Source organism: Thermobia domestica, chromosome 4, assembly GCF_964235325.1.
Source record: "Thermobia domestica chromosome 4, izTheDome1.hap1.1, whole genome shotgun sequence".
Lineage (NCBI taxonomy): Eukaryota > Metazoa > Arthropoda > Insecta > Zygentoma > Lepismatidae > Thermobia > Thermobia domestica.
In genome coordinates, this window is record NC_137457.1 from 10357356 (window position 1) to 10376323 (window position 18968).

An 18968-nucleotide genomic window follows, 5' to 3' on the forward strand; every position below is an offset into this window, starting at 1 on the left:
AAGATTGGAGTTTGTATAATAAATTCTGTTTATACCCGAATAGTCTCTTTACCTTTCAGAAAGCGTAAATCACTTGCTGTAATGAGAAAATTCAGAAGTAACTTCCGATGACAAATAGCTCCAAATAAATACACTACATAATTTATTCATTGCGATGATATTATTTTCTTAATTTGTATTTACCATTCACATATATCACAGAATACCAACGTACTGTGAACACCTGTTATATTTTAAACATAATAATCACTTTGTTCTGCAATGATTGTATGTTATATATATACAACTGACGTATTTTAATGTAATTATTTTATATAATTTATCATGCATTGCGGAAAATAGAATTTCATAAAAAACATTGACTCAGATGGGACCCGAATCCTCGACCTTACGATTTGAAATCCAACGGCGTACCACTGAGCTAACACAAGCGCGCCACGAATAATACTTCTAGCGATATATAACGGTATTTAAGATAATAATTACATTCATATCCACTGCAAACGCTGTTTTTGTTCTACTTTGACTTTTATTTTAGTACTCAGGAGAGAATAATGTTCTATGTCTTAACTTTCACCATTCTTTTACATATGGAAAGATTCGTTTACGTATCTAAATATTCCATTAAGTATGGAGAGCAAAATGACAAACAAGCATGTGCTGGCATTAATACAGTTTCGAAATATTGTATCATTAAGTATTTCAATCAATGTTGCTCTTTTATATATAATTGGTAACAAGTCTTATTATATTTAAAAGAAGAAAAACACATCTGCAAGATTTTTCCCGATTGCAAAGGTTGGCTTCGAGGTTCGAACCTGGTTTACTTTTTCCCGAAGATACCCGAAGTTGGACTTAGAAAATATTTGCCTCGAAACAGGAATAAAGAATGCGCTCAACCTTTTTGAGACAAGGTGTACCATGAAAAATGCGTATGGTACAAATTGTACCATAGGATCCGAAAGGGTTAAAGCTCATTTCCTCATGTTTTCGGCAGCCTATAACTCCGAAATGTCGGATTTCTGCAACTAGATTGATCAATACTTGTTATCTTATCTTGGTGTCAGGAATCACCTCCAAACGTTATCGGTGTTGTTTTGAAACACGTTGTATATGGAATAATCGGTAAACGTAAACTTTCCCAGAAAAATGCAGACAAGGTAATTTATAATAATACATTTTTGTTTAAACAATATACAACAACATGAAATCGTCGCATGAGAACCAGAGAAACGTAACTCCAAAAATGCGGTTTTCTTTTTCTTCATGTTTGAACATAATTTTGAAAGCTCCACTTGGTATAAATGGAACGTAACGCCATCTGTTCTCCTTGTCGATCGCCTGTTGTAATGTAGCTCAATTACCATCTTATTAGAAACACATCTTTCTAAGAAAATAATATTTTTGTCCTCTCGCCTGTAAACCTTCGACAATGGAGTTACGTTCATCTGGTTCTCATGCGACGAAATAATAATAACAAAAATGGTTAGTATTGATGTGAAATACTATTTTAAAAGTTCACTACAAACATAGTAGGTTTTATATGAAACATAAAGTAAAATAAACTTTACGGGGAAGAAGAGTTATAACAATAAGATTGTGCCTAAACGATATTCAACATAATTGAAAGGAAAAGAAGTTATTCTGTAACGGTAACGCTTATGTGAGATTACGTAATATAATCTTTTTGGCAAAAGGTGCTTCTATGTATTGCCTTAACCAGAAGAGAAAGAAAGTTAATTTAAAATGTACTAATTAATATCGATTTGTTTATTGATTTTTTCAAGTTTGTATGTTGACTTCTGTGATTTACTTGTTGTTATGGCAACGGCAATGAATCGAGGTTGATATCGGTTGCTAGGTAATAGTGCGGTATCTACGTACTTTAATTATTAGCATAATGAAGATATAACTGATTAGAATGCCAAACTACGAGGAGGTATGTAAGTCTGCTGTTATGTATACATCAAATGTCTATAACATATTGAGTAATAACCGTAGAAAGTCCATGCTTGCAACTGCTACTTGAAAAACCAAGGTAAGGTCAAATCTGCCCGCGCTGATTTTAAGTAGTTTTCAAGAGTATATTTGTTCAATTTGAGTTAACAAGTTTAACTAAGTTTCAAAAAAATTAACTTTCAAGGAATTGTGCTTTTTATTTATAATACAGTGTATACAATTGCTTATATACAATACCAAATTTCTTATAATACTATGCAGGAAACCAGTATTATAACTAACCCTTGACAAGGTCTATGAAAGTTTAAATGCTTATACAAAGGAGAAAAGTAACATTTTAAAAAAGTAATACAAGTTTTAAATATAAAGAAGCAAATCAAAGGAATTTTGGGAAAACAAAGATGGGTAGTACCTATGACCAAGGGAAGATCAAATCGGTCCGCGCAACATGAACTATTTATATATATATATATTAAAAGAACAATGTAGAATATAGGAAACGATAATGAATTTTTCATCAAAAGGAACAAAAAAGAAACAGATAATCCTGAATATATATTAATAAATATAAACTAAATGGAAAAGAACTCACGGGCAAAATTGATTCCTCCTTTTTGGTCTTTCTAGGGTTAAAGGCTACAACAACTAAGTAGTACTTATTTATGCTGTGAATAGTGTATAGTGTTTCGAATATTAATTGCTACAAAACAGAAAGTGACAGACTGTGGCAATATAAGTTATAACTTGGAAGACTGAAAAGATACTTTGTTTGTAATTTGAATAAATTTCATTTGCTTCGCTTTCATAAGTTAACCCATGTTAATGTTAATAATAAAACTTTTTATTTAAAATCTAACTCAAGTCATAAAACGATTTAATTTAACCGCGTAATGTCTAATTTCCTTCTGTTTAGTACACGTATAATGCTCAAATAAGATGTCAACAAAATTAGTTTAAAAAAATTAAATTTAAACTAAATGGAGAAAAACGCATCGCCAATTACAAATGTATTAACATACCTGAAGTGTTTTCATTATTAAAATACCGTTGTATGATAAATCTCTTATCTAAGATGATACACCGCTAAAGAACACAGCGATTATCAAATGAATGATAATGGTGAAATGAAGAAAGAGGGAGGAAATTTATTTATTTATTTATTCATAGACTTTCACACAGCATTAAGCCAATTAACTGAAACTGAATAACATAACAATAACAAAAAATAAAAAAACAAACAACGAAAAAAAAAATACAAACACAAAAGGTTAACCATTAAATTTACAATGTTCTCTTTAGCTGAGTTTTAAAGTTTTGTTCAGAGGTAAAATTATTACATTCTGTTAGCAATGTATTGTAATCATGCGCTAGCCTATTAAGCAACGAGCGTTTTACAATTGATAGTCTAGGTGTATCGTAAGTTAGCAAATTTAGAGAACGTGTTCGCGGGGGAGGAACTCGAAAGTAAATCTGTGATAGTAAAAATTGAGAATCAACTTTACCATTGATAATTTTATATAGGTAAAGTAGGTCTGCAGCTCTGCGTCGTTTGGCAAATGGTAAAACTCCGAGAAGACCCCCACACACGGTGTTTGTCTACCATATGGCTCATTTGACAAGAGCTGGGATCGAACTAGAGACAGCACGCCTCAGAGATGAGCGCTTCGCCACTGAGCCACCGCGGCTGTATGTGGCTAATCGTATCTGGTTTAACATTTTTAGGACATTACCATTTTCCTAAGCTACAATCTTTACATAAATCCAGAAATTGGGAGAGATCGAAGAATATCCTGGCGATATAATTGTAGGATCATATACGCCAATGTACGATTGTACCAAATATACAAATAATATTGCAATGTTTACTTTAAAGACTTGAAAAGTAGAGGGTTTTATTACTCTGTAGTCGTTCCTCGTATTTACAATACACAGAATATACTAGATATATGTATTGTTATCTTTGCTAGATTAATTTGGTTGATATAGGTTATTCTATATCGATAGTCTATCATTTATCAAATCCTAAACCATTGATAACACAACTCGGCTCGAACAGCTGAGGAATTATCAGTATTTAGCTAAGTTGAAACCTGTTTTAAAAAAAATCTTTTTGAACTACTTTACAGAATCAAGAAAATTGTGTTAAAAATTATTTTCTATAAGATAATAATTGATCACTGGTAAAAAGGAAGACTACTGAAAACAACAAAATATAGCGGATTTGCTCAAGGAATAAGCAGACATATAATGAAAATACTGACTTCACTTATTAACAAGGTCTGTCTGAGTAGAGAACGACCGAAGGATTTTCTAGATGTTACCATGGTTGCGATACCTACGAGAAAACAAGCAAAGATTACAGAACAATTAGTCTGACTTTTCGCACTGGAAAGATCATTGCGCGCGTATATAGTAAGCGGCTGGAAAGTAAAATAGAAGAGATGTTGGAAGGTCAATTTGGATTCAGGGAAGGAAAAGGCGCCAGGGAGCTACTGAGTTGATGCGAATTATATCAGAACGAGTTCTTGACGTAAAAGGAAAGTTGTGTTTGTGCTTCATTAACTGGCAAAAAAATAAACTATTGAACTGGTAAATTGGACCAAAGTTAAGAAAATATTTAAGGAAATTGACATAAACTGGAGGAATTGTCGGCTTATTCGCAATCTGTACACAAGCTAAAATGTGAGGTTTCTCATGCATCAAGGGGGAACCATAGTGTGAAGGTTGGGAGAGGAGGCAGACAAGGATTTTGCATGTCACCTTAATTATTCAAAGTTTACAGTGAATGCCTAATACAGGAAGCATTAATAATATTGGTGATTTCAAAGTGACAGCACAGATCGTTAACAAGGTATGCGGATGACATGGCTATTTCTAGCTAGAACATAGGAGGAACAAAAGATGATGAAATAAATAGGTGACACTGGAAAACAATATCAAGTGGAAATCAACAGTGAAAGTCAAAAGAATATCAAGTGGAAACACAGCTTTGTTGATCAGAGGAGAATAAAGAGGCTTGAAGAGGTCAGTTATTTAAATATTTGGGAAGTACTTTCACGAGATACGCCAGAAACATCAAAGAGATCTACTCAAGAACTGCCGTAGCCAAAGATGCATTCAACAACAAAAGGTCATTCCTGATTACCAAACTTAACATTGGACTAAGTAAGAGGCTGGACTGGTGCTATATATAGAATATGGGATTGTATGATTCGAAGACTTGAACATTACGAAAGGTAGAGAAGAACTATTTAGAAGGTTTCGAAATGTGAAGTTGGATAAAGATGGAGAAGATGAAATGAATGCAAAGAGTAACAAATACGAGAGTAACTCGTATATATGTTTTAAGACTAACAGAAGAAAACAGGGCGCTTTTAATCAGCATCTTCCGTAGAAAGGCTAATTGGATTGGACATATCTCGCGACAAAATTGCCGTCTTATAATACCATTAAGGAAAGTATGGAAGGAAAAACAGGAATAGGAAGAAGAAGGACATAACTAATCGATGACATGAAAAATAGAAGAAAATGTTCAGAATTAAAGTAGGAAACGTGAAAGAAACATTTCCAAACTTTACCTAAGGAGTTCATATAATCCTATTAATCCCAGAACTTTATTATTATTATTATTATTATTATTATTATTATTATTATTATTATTATTATTATTAATAATAATAATAATAATAATAATAATAATAATAATAATAATAATAATAATAATAATAATAATCTGATATGAATTACTATGAACATGTACTTCATTATTTAAACCAATTACTTTATTTATACAGTACGGCGCTAAATTCGTTGTACAAAAGCAGAGGAGTGATTCCTGAGAGTAAAACAAACAAAGAAAAAAAAATCCAATAAACATAGGCCGAAAACCCCATCGTTTACGTATTATAGGCTGCCGAAATCATGAAAAAATGAATTTTAAAGGTTCATTGCTCCAATACTATGGGACCTATCTTGGTCGGGTCAAGACTTCACTTAGGAGCTAGTATGTGCATTATCCAAGTATGTGCATCTGAAATGCATGTTTCAGAATTTTGAGGCGCTTCCACAACAATTTTTTTATAGGGAGTTTGACTACGGGCCTATGATATAAAGTACTCTCCAACTATCTCCATAAAAATTGTTGCGTGAGTACCTTAGGATTCTAAAACATGTATTTTTGGATAGAATACATACTAGTTCCTAAGTGAAGTCTTGACCCGACTACAGTAGCCCCTATAGTTTTGGAGCTATGGACCTTTAAAATTCATTTTTTCATGTTTTCGGCAGCCTATAACACGTAAACGATGGGGTTTTCGCCCTATGTTTATTGGAACTTTTTTGTTTTTTTGTTTTACTCTCAGGAATCACTTCTCAGCTTTTGTACAACGAATTTAGCGCCATACTGTATATAGAACAGGAGTTATAGTATCGCAGTTCTAGGGCGTTCACCTCTGATGAATGGGATCCCTGGTTTGATCCCAGCCCACGCAAACTGGGATTTATGGTGGAAAAACACCCTGTGCGTAGGTTTTTTTCCGATGTACTCTTGTTTCCTCCTACTTTCTTTATTCCACCATTTCATTCATTCTCATTATCATTGTCTCCTTCACTGCATAAACACGAGACATAAACATGAAAGATTTCGATTGTAAATATTTCATTCTATTTTTTTATTTTAACAAAAGAAACACTGACCAAAGCTTAAAACACACTTTATTTTAAATTATAATAACGGTTTCGGATATATAATATATCCTTCTTCAGGCAAGATTTATTGTCGATTTTAGATATCCGAAACCGTTATTATAATTTAAAATAAAGTGGGTTTTAAAGCTTTGATCAGTGTTTCTTTTGTTAAAATAATTAATCCAAAGCCATGGATAGTCTCACTATTTTTTATATATAACAGAAGCAATTCTCTTGCAGCCGATAAGAAACAAAGCACTGATGAGGGCTCTACTCAAGAAGGCGAAGAAACTACAACTGATGGGACAAGATTTGGTCATCGTAAGTAAAAGGATCAAAAATTTTATTTTATACAAAAATGAGTTTCTTACTAAATGTTCATCCATACAAAAGTTCCAACTTTTTCACTTGTGAAATATAGTAATGTAAATAAATATAAATTATGAACTGTCTCAAAATAATCAATGTTCTGTGAATATTTAAGTTGTATTTACTTAATTATTACTTTTATCAGTTATTATTTCACTATTTTTTTACCAATAACATCATCACGAGGACTGACGACTTAGTTTCTAAAGATATAAAGAAGTATTTTTCCAATTATGTTGATAATTCCAGTGAAACGGTCTTTGGAATAAAATAATTAAATAAACATTGCATTTATATCCAAAAGCATACACTTCCGTTTATGAAAATTGAAACACCCAGAACGAATGGCCCGAGTGAATGTAAACCTTGCGGATATGTTTAAGGTTGAGTTGATTTTGAGTTTATCGTCCCGTTCAGCAGCGAGGCTATATGAGACGTGGACCTACTGATTAACGTGGAATCCGAACCACATGAGCTCCCGCCGGGAATCGAACCCGGGTCTCCCACGCCAAAGGCGCGTTCGCTAACCGCTTAGAGGATATGTTTAAGGATGTTGTAGGAAAAGTGATTCACACAAAGGTTGTCCACGTCTGGCCGGCAGCGACCTCCCATCTGTAATCGAGGTGGTACCACACAAGATCAGTGCATATAGCAGGGAAGCAATGGATAATAATCAATCGAAGTGGAAACACGCAGGCAAGTGCCAGTGGGCCTAGTCGACATCAAAGGGCGCAATATACGCAGTTGAGTGAGTTCGAACGAAGCAGAACGTTTAGTCAGCCGGAAACGGGTTTGTCGTTCCACAAAACTGCTGCTCGTACAGGACATGCTCACACAGCAGTGATGAGTGTGTGGAAGCAGTGAACAGAAGAGGATCGTACAAAACGACGAGCAGTGACCGGACCACGCAATGTGACCACAACACGGAATGACTGTACATCTTGTCCGGATACTCATAATGGACAGGAAAGAAGCATCCACAGTGTTGGCTTAACACAGGAGCACTCTCACGGGTGTTGCCATGTTTGCGTAGAATGTTCGATGTTGTCTGCTGAAGGCTGGGTGGTGGTTCGCATACCTTTACGACGTCTCTCCTTGACCAGAAACGCAACCAGACTGATATGCGCACGTGAACACCGTCTCTGGGGTACTGAATGGCAAAATGTGGTGTTATCGGACAAGTCCTGTTTCAACCTGTCCTATAATGATGGTCGCATACACGTATGACGCTACTGTGGTGAGTGCAATCCGCCAGATTGCATTTTTGAGCATCATAGCGGACAAACGCCCAGTGTGGTCGTGTGGTGCGCCGTTGATTATAACATGCGATAGCAACTTACACGTATCCAGGGCAATCTGAACAACGACCGGTATATTGGTAAGGTTTCAGAGACCGCGATAATACCCTACTTACAGAAAACTCCACATGCCATATTTCAGCAGGACAATACACATGTGTAGCGAGGAATGTGCAATCTTTCTTTCAGAACGCCAGATATCACTACTTCCCTTGCCTGAACGATCGCCTGACATGTCACCCATCGAGCATGTCTGGAATATGGTTGGATACAATTTTTTTTCCTCGCGGTCCGCCAACGGTAAATGTGGATATCTTGTGGACTCAACTACAAACCGCATGGCAGCATATCCCCCAGGAAAATATCCAGCACCTTCTTCATTCCATACCAGGACGTATAGAGGCGCTGATCTAAACACGTTCTGTATTCACACGATACTGATTTTTCAAGGTCAGAGGTGATGAATAGTACTATAATTCTAATCATTTGTATCCTGCCATGTACCTAATTTCTGAAATGAATTTCATTGTTCTAGTATAGGTCTTTGGGGGTGTTGCAATTTTCATAAACAGCAGTGTATTAATTCAAATTGTTGATAATAATCGTGATATAAGTTTCAAACAATATTTGAATTCCGATCAAAGTGAATGTTTCTAAGGACATGAATTTGAATATGAATTCGTTTACTTGAGCAACATTTTAAAATGTCATTACCGCAAAAAAAAAAAAAAAAAAAAAAAAAAGATTTGTAATTTTTGCTTTTGAAAAGTGTATTCAGGACCGGCTCTACCATATGTGCAACACATGCACGAGGCAGTAAGTTTCGCAAAATAGGTCGTAACTAAATTATTTAAGATAAACCTTTCTTGTTGGAAACAGACTTCATGGTGATGATAGTTACATTTACTAAGCTGACCTTCTATTTGAATAGCTACTACATTCATAAAACATATTTAGGTCGCATTAGTTTAAGTTCACATGGACAGTGCTAAAGCAAATAGTCAAACTAATCCCGGCATGAATTGCTTGATTGCTGTCAAATACAAGAACTCAATTCTCAAACAGTAGTGAATACTTGTTCCCTTTAGTTAGTAATCACAGTTTTGATATAAAAACTAGACTTGTCTTTGGCACAAACAAGTTCCTTATTATTCAATGTGAAAATATTTTTAAAATCTTTTAAACAGATGTAAAAGAAAAATTAAGAATTAAAGATAAAAGAGCTACTTGAACTAATATATTGAGATTGAAGCTCGATATGAAATTCTATAAAAAGGATTACCATCTTTCCTCTGCACGTGTATTTGTTTTATCTTTAACTAACATAATAGATTATTATTTAAAGAAAAATGATACAACGAGATTATATTTGTAGTGTTTAGGCTAGTGTTGTAAAAAAGTCTTTTTTCTGTGAAGTTTTTTTTTCAATAAAAAGATCGTTCTTTTTCATTTTTTTCAAATGTCTGTTTTTTTTTTTTTTTTTTTTGTCTGTTTTTTTTCTGGCAACTATTATTTATCGACTTACGTTGCAGATAAGCGAAATAATGAGCAGAACCTAAGTCGAAGCCTTCGTAACTTAAAAATCCTTTGTTTCTTTGTACCTATACGAGCAAAATTGCGTGATTATTGTACACTTGGATACATTTTTTTGACTAGTATCTCGTTGTGTTGTAGTAGTTATAGTCTCAACTAGTAATAGTATCGTTTTATAAACAATAACTTCATAAGAAAAATTTCCTTTCCTTTTTACATCTTAGTTCCAATCATGTTGCTGAGAAATACAGGGTGTTTTAAAATGAATATCGGGGCTCTTTAAGGCTTTGTAGTATTTATTACATTTAACGTACAATTATAAGCAATGCAGCAAGTAAGAGCAACTCAAACAGTTTTCGGTACAAGTGGTCAATTTGAACACCATTCGTCGCACGGTACACATCGAGTCGATAGGTGAGAAATTTCCATAAACTTTCCGCCATATGGCACAAAACACATTCAATTTAGGGAATGGGGCCGCGATGGCTCAGTGGTAGAGCGTTCACCTGGTGCTTAGGGTCCCGGGCTCCATCTCAGCCCCCGCCAAGTGAACTTTGTGGTGGACAAACACCGTGTGCGTGGGTTTCCTCGGGGTTCTCCTGTTTCCTGCCACTTTCTTTATTCCACCATTTCATTCATTTCTCATCATCACCGTCTCTTTTAACCTAACCGGCATAACCGTGGGACGTAAAACTCAAAGATTTCATTTCAATTTAGGGAAGTCTCGTTGCAACTGTAGGCCTATCATCTTACGATTTGCTGAACCCCAGTTGCGAACATTATGAGTGTTCACATCAGGTGAAATGTCGATTTATCACTGAAGATGACACGATCCAGAACATCTTCATCGTCATGCAACAACATGTCATTTGCAGAGTTGGCAGGTAAACTGTAAGCTTTAGACCTTTAGCAACTGCAAACGATAAGAACGTAGTTGTAAGCGTCTCCTTAAAATTCTTCACACAGATGGTTGCACTGTAACTACAGATTCAGCCTTTGCAAAATTAAAACACAAAAAGCTTTCTGCTTTCTAGTCGCCATCATTGCCCCAAGCTTTTTCTAACGGCAGACAGAGGAAACACTGCATGTGCATGCATACGTACAAAACTGTTTGAGTTGCTCTTTCATTTATTATTATTTATAATTGTAAGTTAATTGTAATAGATACTACAAAGTTTCAAAATCCTTATTTTCATTCTGAAACACCCTGCATTGCTTTAAATTATGTCATCCTATATTCATGTCTTGTATATACATATAATCAGGACCGGCCCTAGGCAATTTGTCGTCCCGTGCAATGGCATAATTTGCCGCCTCTTCTTTTCTAAAGAAAGAACAAATCTTAAAATTTACGATTTTAAGTATGCTACTCCAGCATGAACAACGAAGGGAAGAGAAAGTGCGCTCGCACTCAGGAAGGCTTAAATACTACAAATACAATCTCGTTGTGTTTGTTTTTTCTTTAAATAATAATCTATTATGTTAGTGAAAGATAAAGCAAACACACTTGAATGATGGTAATCGTTTTTATAGAATCCAATATCGAGCTTCAATCTCAATATATCAGTTTGCAATTCCAGTACGACAAGTTCTTTTATATTTATTTCTTGATTTTTCTTCCACATCTATTTTTTTACGTTGTTTCCACCTTCAATGATAAGGAACTTATTTGTGACAAAGACAAGACCAACTGTCATATCAGAACTGTGATAATTAACTAAATGGTATAGGTGTTCGAGAATTGAGTTCTTACATTTGATAACAATCAAGCAATTTATGCTGGGATTTATTTGACCATTTGCTTTAACACTGTCCATGTCACCTTAAACTAATGCGACCTAAACATGATTTATGAATAGTAAACTTAACTACCATCATCATGAAGTCTGTTTCCAACAAGAGAGATTTATTTTAAATGATATACTTACAGGCACGTAGCCAGGATTTCGTAATGGGGAGGGGGCTGACATGAAATACTGTGGTTATCACACCAAGGGTTCGATCATTCTAAACTATTTTACTGGCAACATATATTGGTTCGTTTAGCCAGGATTTTGTAACGAGGGGCGGGGCATGGCGTGAAATACTGTGATTATCACACCAGGGGCTCGGTCAATTTAAACTATTTTACTGACAACATATATTGGTTTGTTAGGACAATAAACTTAAGATATGTTAGTATGTTAGTAACAAACTATGAAGAAATCTCGAGTAAAAGAATATTAAAAAGTATTGAAAAACATTTTACAATATCTACGTTCCTTCCTCTGTTCATTTCAATATAACAATTTTCCTTTCATTATGATCTCAACTATTATAAAAAGTACATATCCAATAATGTCTTGTAAAATAGTTTACCATATCTGCATTATTTTCTCTTTCGAATCAAATGTTAACAGAACTGTCTTTCCACATAACTTTTTGTTTTCATTATTCCGTCAACTACTGTCTGTTTCTAATGACAGGTTAAAGGAGCAGTAGAATACTGTTTCTGAAATAACATGTTTGATACTACAGAAAAGCGATGACCAAAATTATGATAAAAATTATCCACACTGTTACAGAACGGCACTATGCTTTCGAAAACTTGAAATTTCCCTGACTAGTAGCAGAAGTTCTGAGAATTCCGTAACTTTTCTAGAAATTTCAAATTCCCTGACTTTTCCAGGATATCCTGCTCATTCGCCGATAGGTATTGCAAGTAATTCGACTAATGCGTTCCTCATAAGGCTGGAGTGGACGCTGATTCTTCTTTTTCTCGTTTCTTTTTGTTTCATCCTTCTTTAATTTATTTCAATCCTGGTTTTAAAGCGGGGTCCGAACCCCCTCCGCCCCCCCCTTGGCCACGTGTCTGATACTTATCACAGATTAGAGTTCCTTCGTGGCTAAGCGGTTACCGTACGCGCCTTTGACGTAGGAGACCCGGGCTCTATTCGCGGCGGAGCTCCTGTGGTTCGGTTTTCACGTTAATCAGTAGGTACTGTCTCATATAGCCTCGCTGCTGAAAGGAGCGTTAAACTCAAAATCAACTCAACTTACGACAGATTTTGCCGGCCCGTGCAAATGCACGTGTTGCACATATGGTAAATCCGGTCCTGCATATCATATTAGTTAATAAATAATTTATGTGTGATATTTAGAAAAAATACTAGTAGGCAAACTAGTATTAGCTTTTACCTTTATACAAGTTATTTGCATTTTATACTGTACACGATATTTTCGTACTTATTAAAGGTCTACTTTCACGAAAAAAAAATTTCATTTATACTTTTATTTCTTGGTTGATATTAATGAAACACTACAGAAACCCGGATTATTAGTAGGTACGCTACTCATTTAAAATTGTAAAATATTTGTACTGTATCAGTATCTAGTGTTTAATTTATGTTGCATTTTATGGTAATTATACCTGCATAAAAGTACTTCGGACTTAAATAGACGTCAGATACATAAACAAATGACTATTTTTTAAAAAAAAAACGAAATTTAGATAAAAACGAGAAGCAATGTTTTTTTTTCTAAAAAGAACGTACATTTCTGAAAAATACGAAAGTTTTTTTCTTTTATTTACACCCCACTAGATTAGGCCTTTCTGAGTGCGAGTGCTTTTCCCTCCCCTTCGTTGTTCATAATGAAGTAGTATACTTAAAATCATGGTTTTTAAGATTTGTTCTATTTGGAGAAAGGAAGGCGGTAAATGTTGCCGTCTAGCGGGACCGCAAATTGCCTAGGGCTGGCCCTGACTGTATTCCATAAATACTGTAAAATGATTTTTTTTTTTTTTTTTTTTTTTTTTTTTTTTTTTTTTTGTTAAAAGAATAACTGCTGAATTAGTTTGCCACACAAAAGTGTCCAATTGTATTCTTTCGTCTCTACAGACCTAGTGATAATTATGATGGTGTTTTGTGCCATAGAGCTCTCACAGAGTTATTAATATAATCAAATATGCAACTAGTGGAAATGAACTTCTAAGATTATTTTTTAAAACAACATCAAATAATTTAAAAACACTATTTTATTTTTCTTTTATAGCTGGATACAGAAATACAATGTGTAAGTTGTTAATATATTACTTTAAGACATGAAGATTATTTATAGAATTGAAAGTTCCACATATATAGAAAACGACTGACAGTTTATTTCACAATATTTTTCATATATATATATATATATATATATATATATATATATATATATATATATATATATATATAAAATACAATATTGGGAAAAATATATTATAAAAGTGAAGTGTTATTTACAGATTAATTTAAAGCGGAAATATAGGCCTGCAATTTTCAATTTGGCCATTTGTGTGTTAGACTTCCCATTTAATATTTCTTTCAATAGATGGTAAACCAATGGACCTACGACTAGGATTATTATATTTTGGATGTCTTATGGAAGAGTTTTCTCAGATTGAAGAGTGGAATAGACATTCTTGACTTTAGAAGGTTCAATGTTGAGGATACTTGGGTTTAAAAAAAGGGAGCATGAAGAAATACATGCGAAGATTTTCTTCAGTTAAGATATAGTAATTATAATTACTGTTTAGGTTTTCTAAAACAATGAGTACTCACGTCCAAGTATGGATATTAAATAACAGGTAATCTCCACTCTATAGGACGATCGGATATGCTAAGACTAAACATACACTATTAATAGGGCAACCCAAAAGCATGAAAAGCTTAACAACAATTTACACATATGGTTGGACCTTTAACGTGGTTGTGGTTGTCTAAGGGTCCAGAAGGAACTAATTTTAAAATCATAATAAAGCATAATTTTAAAAAATAAAGCATAATTTAAAAAATATAGCACAATTCTTGGAAAATTCTGTTTAACTGCAAGCTTAACATATGTATTAATATTTTTAACCAATATTTACAGTGCAAAACCTTCGAGAACATTACAATGCAACAATGAAAAGCTTATTTTTATTTCTGTAAACTTTTCGGTGTAATCCTTTGAAGTGGAGAAAAGAAAAAAGGAAAACAAGAAGAAAACTTTCCTCCAACAATGAATAAACAATAGTTTTATTCAAAATATAACTGCGCAGTTATGTATGATGATTCGAAATGTACAGAAAGTGCACAAGAACTCCACATGTGTACCTCTTGAACTTGAGCACTTTTGGTGGCAACTTTTACTTTCCTTTTTTGTATACGTATATGCATCTCTAAGGGGCACACAAGTGATAAAAAGACTGACTCGAGTAAAGGATATCTCTTTATAAGCGCACTAAGTAGAAATTAAATATGAAAAAACTGGTTGCATAAAATATTAGTAAATAGATTAATAAATATTCTATTAATAAATAGAATATTTAATATATAGTAAATATTATACATTATACACGATTTATATTAAACAATGATTGAAATTAACAATAAAGCATAATATAGCATAATTTGGAAAAATATAAAGCATAATTAAGCAAATAATAAAGCATAATGTGGGTTGTTATAATTATTAATATAGTGAACAAGTCTGGTTAGCATTATTTTATTTCTTATTTCATATTTAAGGAATACACTCAATCTAGATATAATTCAGAGCTTCCTCATTAACATTATACTAAGACCATTGAATATAATATAATTACCACCTAATTATAATAATAGTCTTTCAACTTCAGGTAATCCAGTTAGTGAGTCTATCAACTACCAGAATTCCTTCATAGCAACTCTTTTTTGTCAATATGCAGAGTGAGGTAAAAAAAAAAAAAAAAAACGTTAACATTAAATGAGGGTTTACCCACGTGAAATTATAAGGCAAAGATTTGGTTACAGAGTTTAAATTTGGCACCCATCCCATTCACTGCACTTATGGAATCTGTCGATTGTTGATTGTATGACCATCTGGGCCATTTGGACAGGGATAGCAGCGGTGACCTAAGTGATGCAGTGCTTCAGGTCATCCAAGTTGCTAGCCCAGGTTCGCTCAGACGATACTGTTGTCTTTGTTCACACGACCGCTGATGTGGCATGTTGCTTTGTCCGAAAACATGAACAGGTTGTCTGGTTCCATGAGCACCATTTCCAAGATATTTTGTGTAGTGTAACCACTTTCCGTAGTCTGTCCTCTGCGGTCCTACCAATGAGTACGTTCCGAATACCTGGACTTAACTGGGTAAGGCGTTGAAGGACATCTCCTAAAAGGGATTACAAAATTATCTCTAAATTACCTACCGGTCTCAATAATGAGATGAGCATTAGGCACCGAGAGGTTAGGATGTCTCGTCTCGAAAACCTCACGGACAATCAGACGGTCACTCAGACCACAACGCACACAAACATTATCCATACACACAACAAAAACACACTGGATTAAACGACACTATGCTTTTTATTAAAAATACTGTTTAAAAAAAATAACGAATTACAAAAATAATCACAACACTCAACACTGAATATGTATAATAATTTCCTTTAATAAAATCGCACTTTACTTTCTCACTAGACTTTAGCCCTTTGTCACTTTATATATTACGATTGAAGATTAAGATAATGATTCCACTAGATATACTTTTCTCACACCACTAATGCACTTGGGGGATTAGCACTGAAGAAAAGTCGCCGGGATAATCCCACGAAGTAATATAGTTGCTGCTGCAAACAATCCTCAAATGTTGACGTTTATCCTCAGTAAAAATAGGTAGTCTCCAAAGTGGAATGATAATGTTGGAGGGAACGTTTATAACTTTGACGCACAAGGTATGTGAACCTGGGAATTACTGATTGGGGCTAGCCACGATTAAGTCATTGACTGGTGGCTAATAACGTATACCTCTTAAAACACAACATTATACTTGATGCTCAACGCGACGTGCGTGGTTACTGCTTCGAAACGTGGAGTAACACTCCTCGAACTTACAGGTTCGAGATACGAGCTGTATTGATCCACTGATCAATGTTGGCAGTTCATCCTCAAAAGCACTCAGGTTAAATCACCTGTATGGAAATGTAAATAGAATATAAAAAAGAGTTGACGTTAATTTTAATCCACTGGCCACGACGCACAAGACATTGTGATAACTTGACTGGGAACATTGAGATAACGAACAGCTAAAGCGATGTGGTTGGCGTCGCCCCGGTGCTCAGACACCTGATGTGTGTTCTGGGTCGCAGTATTTCCATGAATGGTTGGAAAATACACTTAATTCAGTTCCAAATGACCATAGAACATAGTTTTTGCATATTACTAAGTAAGGGAGAAACACTGACAAGCTTCGTTGCTCACTGAAATGTTCTCACCACAAAGCAACGTTTTAAATATATATATGAAAATACGATGAAAGATTTCTTTGTCCTGTTGCGTGGGAAGAAAACAATTCCCATCGAAGAAAGAACTTATTGGCGTCGCAGAATATAGTATAAATCGAAAAATTATTACTGTCTTTCCAAAATATACAGAGCGTCCACAAAAAATACTTCTATAACCTGGTGACGGTTATAACAGCATTCACACGTGCTTGCTCGTCCGCATTTGCGAGACGCTGCACAATCTGCAAGTAGTACGGCTTCATTTCTAAATCACGATGTAAAATTCTAATCACTGACCTTTGGGAAATGTTAGACTCTAGAGAAAGTCTGTTCGAGGACATGGTTGGGCTGGCTACCATCGCTCCCTGGAGGAGGATTATATTCTCTTCAGCTAGGAGAAATCTCTTTATACCACTGTTTCCCTTGCAATCGTCTTGAACGGACCCCGTCGACAAACTTCTCGTATATCCTACTAATTGTTAGGCGCGTAGATGCATTGCGTCCGGTCCAGGCCGTGAATTTTTCTTATAAGATGCTTGGGAAGTGAAAACCTCCATCCAGGCAGCTATTTTCCTTAGTTTCTCAATGGAATATCGTCACGCCAGAACATCCATTTAACGTTAATATCTTTTTGTCTCACCATTTTTATGAACAACTTTAGTTTCATAACTTACTATCCTTTTTACGCAAAAAAAGAACAAACCCTGGTTCGATCAGGAGGATTCTAAATTAGCAGAGAACAGAAAACAAGTGAAACTGTGTTGACTAAATAATCCTAACGATAGATCTGAATAAATGTTCATTGACATCAGGTGGAAAGCTTTCACAACTCTTAAAAAGAAAGAAAAAAGTGATTCTTCGTAAAGCTAATGTTATTGAACTTGAAAACAACAGTAGAAATAAAAATATGCATAATGAATGGCATCAACGAATTTACGATTATCAACCTCGAATTTATATATTAAAGAGAGCTGACAGAACAATTCTCGTGGAAATGGATAGTATTTTAATAAATAAAAAGTTTTTTTTTTACGATTTACTAAACACGAAGTTAAAAAGTAATGTTCATAAATAAAGAAAATGCACAAACAGAGCCCTATATTTCAAAAAAGTAACCAAACAGAACTAGAAATAGTTATTAAAACATTAAAGAAACACAAATGTCGACGATATTTGCATTAAGTTAATTTTAGTTGGAATGGAAAAAATTGTGAAAGAAGATACAAACTCATTTTCGTTGTACCGAACTAGGAAGAATCGCCCACAAGAGTTCAAGAGTTCCATTTCACAAGAAAGGCGATGAAACTCATTGTATAATATAACAATTATTGAGCCATCACTCTTTTTGTCAACATTCTATAAAATCCTATCAAATATTCTATTAGCAAGTTTAAGTCCATACGTAAACGAAATTATTGAAGAGTATCAGTGCGGATTTAGACGAAATCGACCAACTATCGACAAGATATTTACCATCTGCCAAATACTCGAAAAAGAAATGGGATTGTAGCACGGTACATCAATTAATTATTAATTTCAGAATCGACTCTGTTAGACTTATGACTCGATAAGGAGGGAAACATTATAGAACATTTGTACCGAATTTGATATACCAAAACAGCTGATTAGATTAATAAATATGTATTTAAATAAAAACTGAAAGTAAACACCGAGTAAAGAAAATACTTTCCACGAGGGTTCACGTGAACAATTGTCAGAAACAAAGAGATACATCGTCGGCATTATTATTCAATTATCTTTTGGAATAGACTACAAGGAAAATTTAAGGTAGTAACGTGGACCTAGAGCTGAATGGCACTCACGAGACCATGCTGGTGATGTTAATTTGATAGAGAAT

General features: G+C 34.4%; 1 protein-coding gene across 6 annotated transcripts in view; it reads left to right on the forward strand.

Moving 5' to 3' along the window:
- The window catches only part of LOC145683708 (uncharacterized), a 179682-nt gene that overhangs the window by 145313 nt on the left and 15401 nt on the right, over positions 1–18968 (forward strand). For all 6 annotated transcript variants that reach the window (XM_081755150.1, XM_081755153.1, XM_081755155.1 and 3 more), the window contains 2 exons: positions 6886–6966; positions 13878–13898. In XM_081755150.1, coding sequence (XP_081611276.1) covers positions 6886–6966; positions 13878–13898 — 102 coding nt within the window. The remainder of the gene's footprint in view (positions 1–6885; positions 6967–13877; positions 13899–18968) is intronic.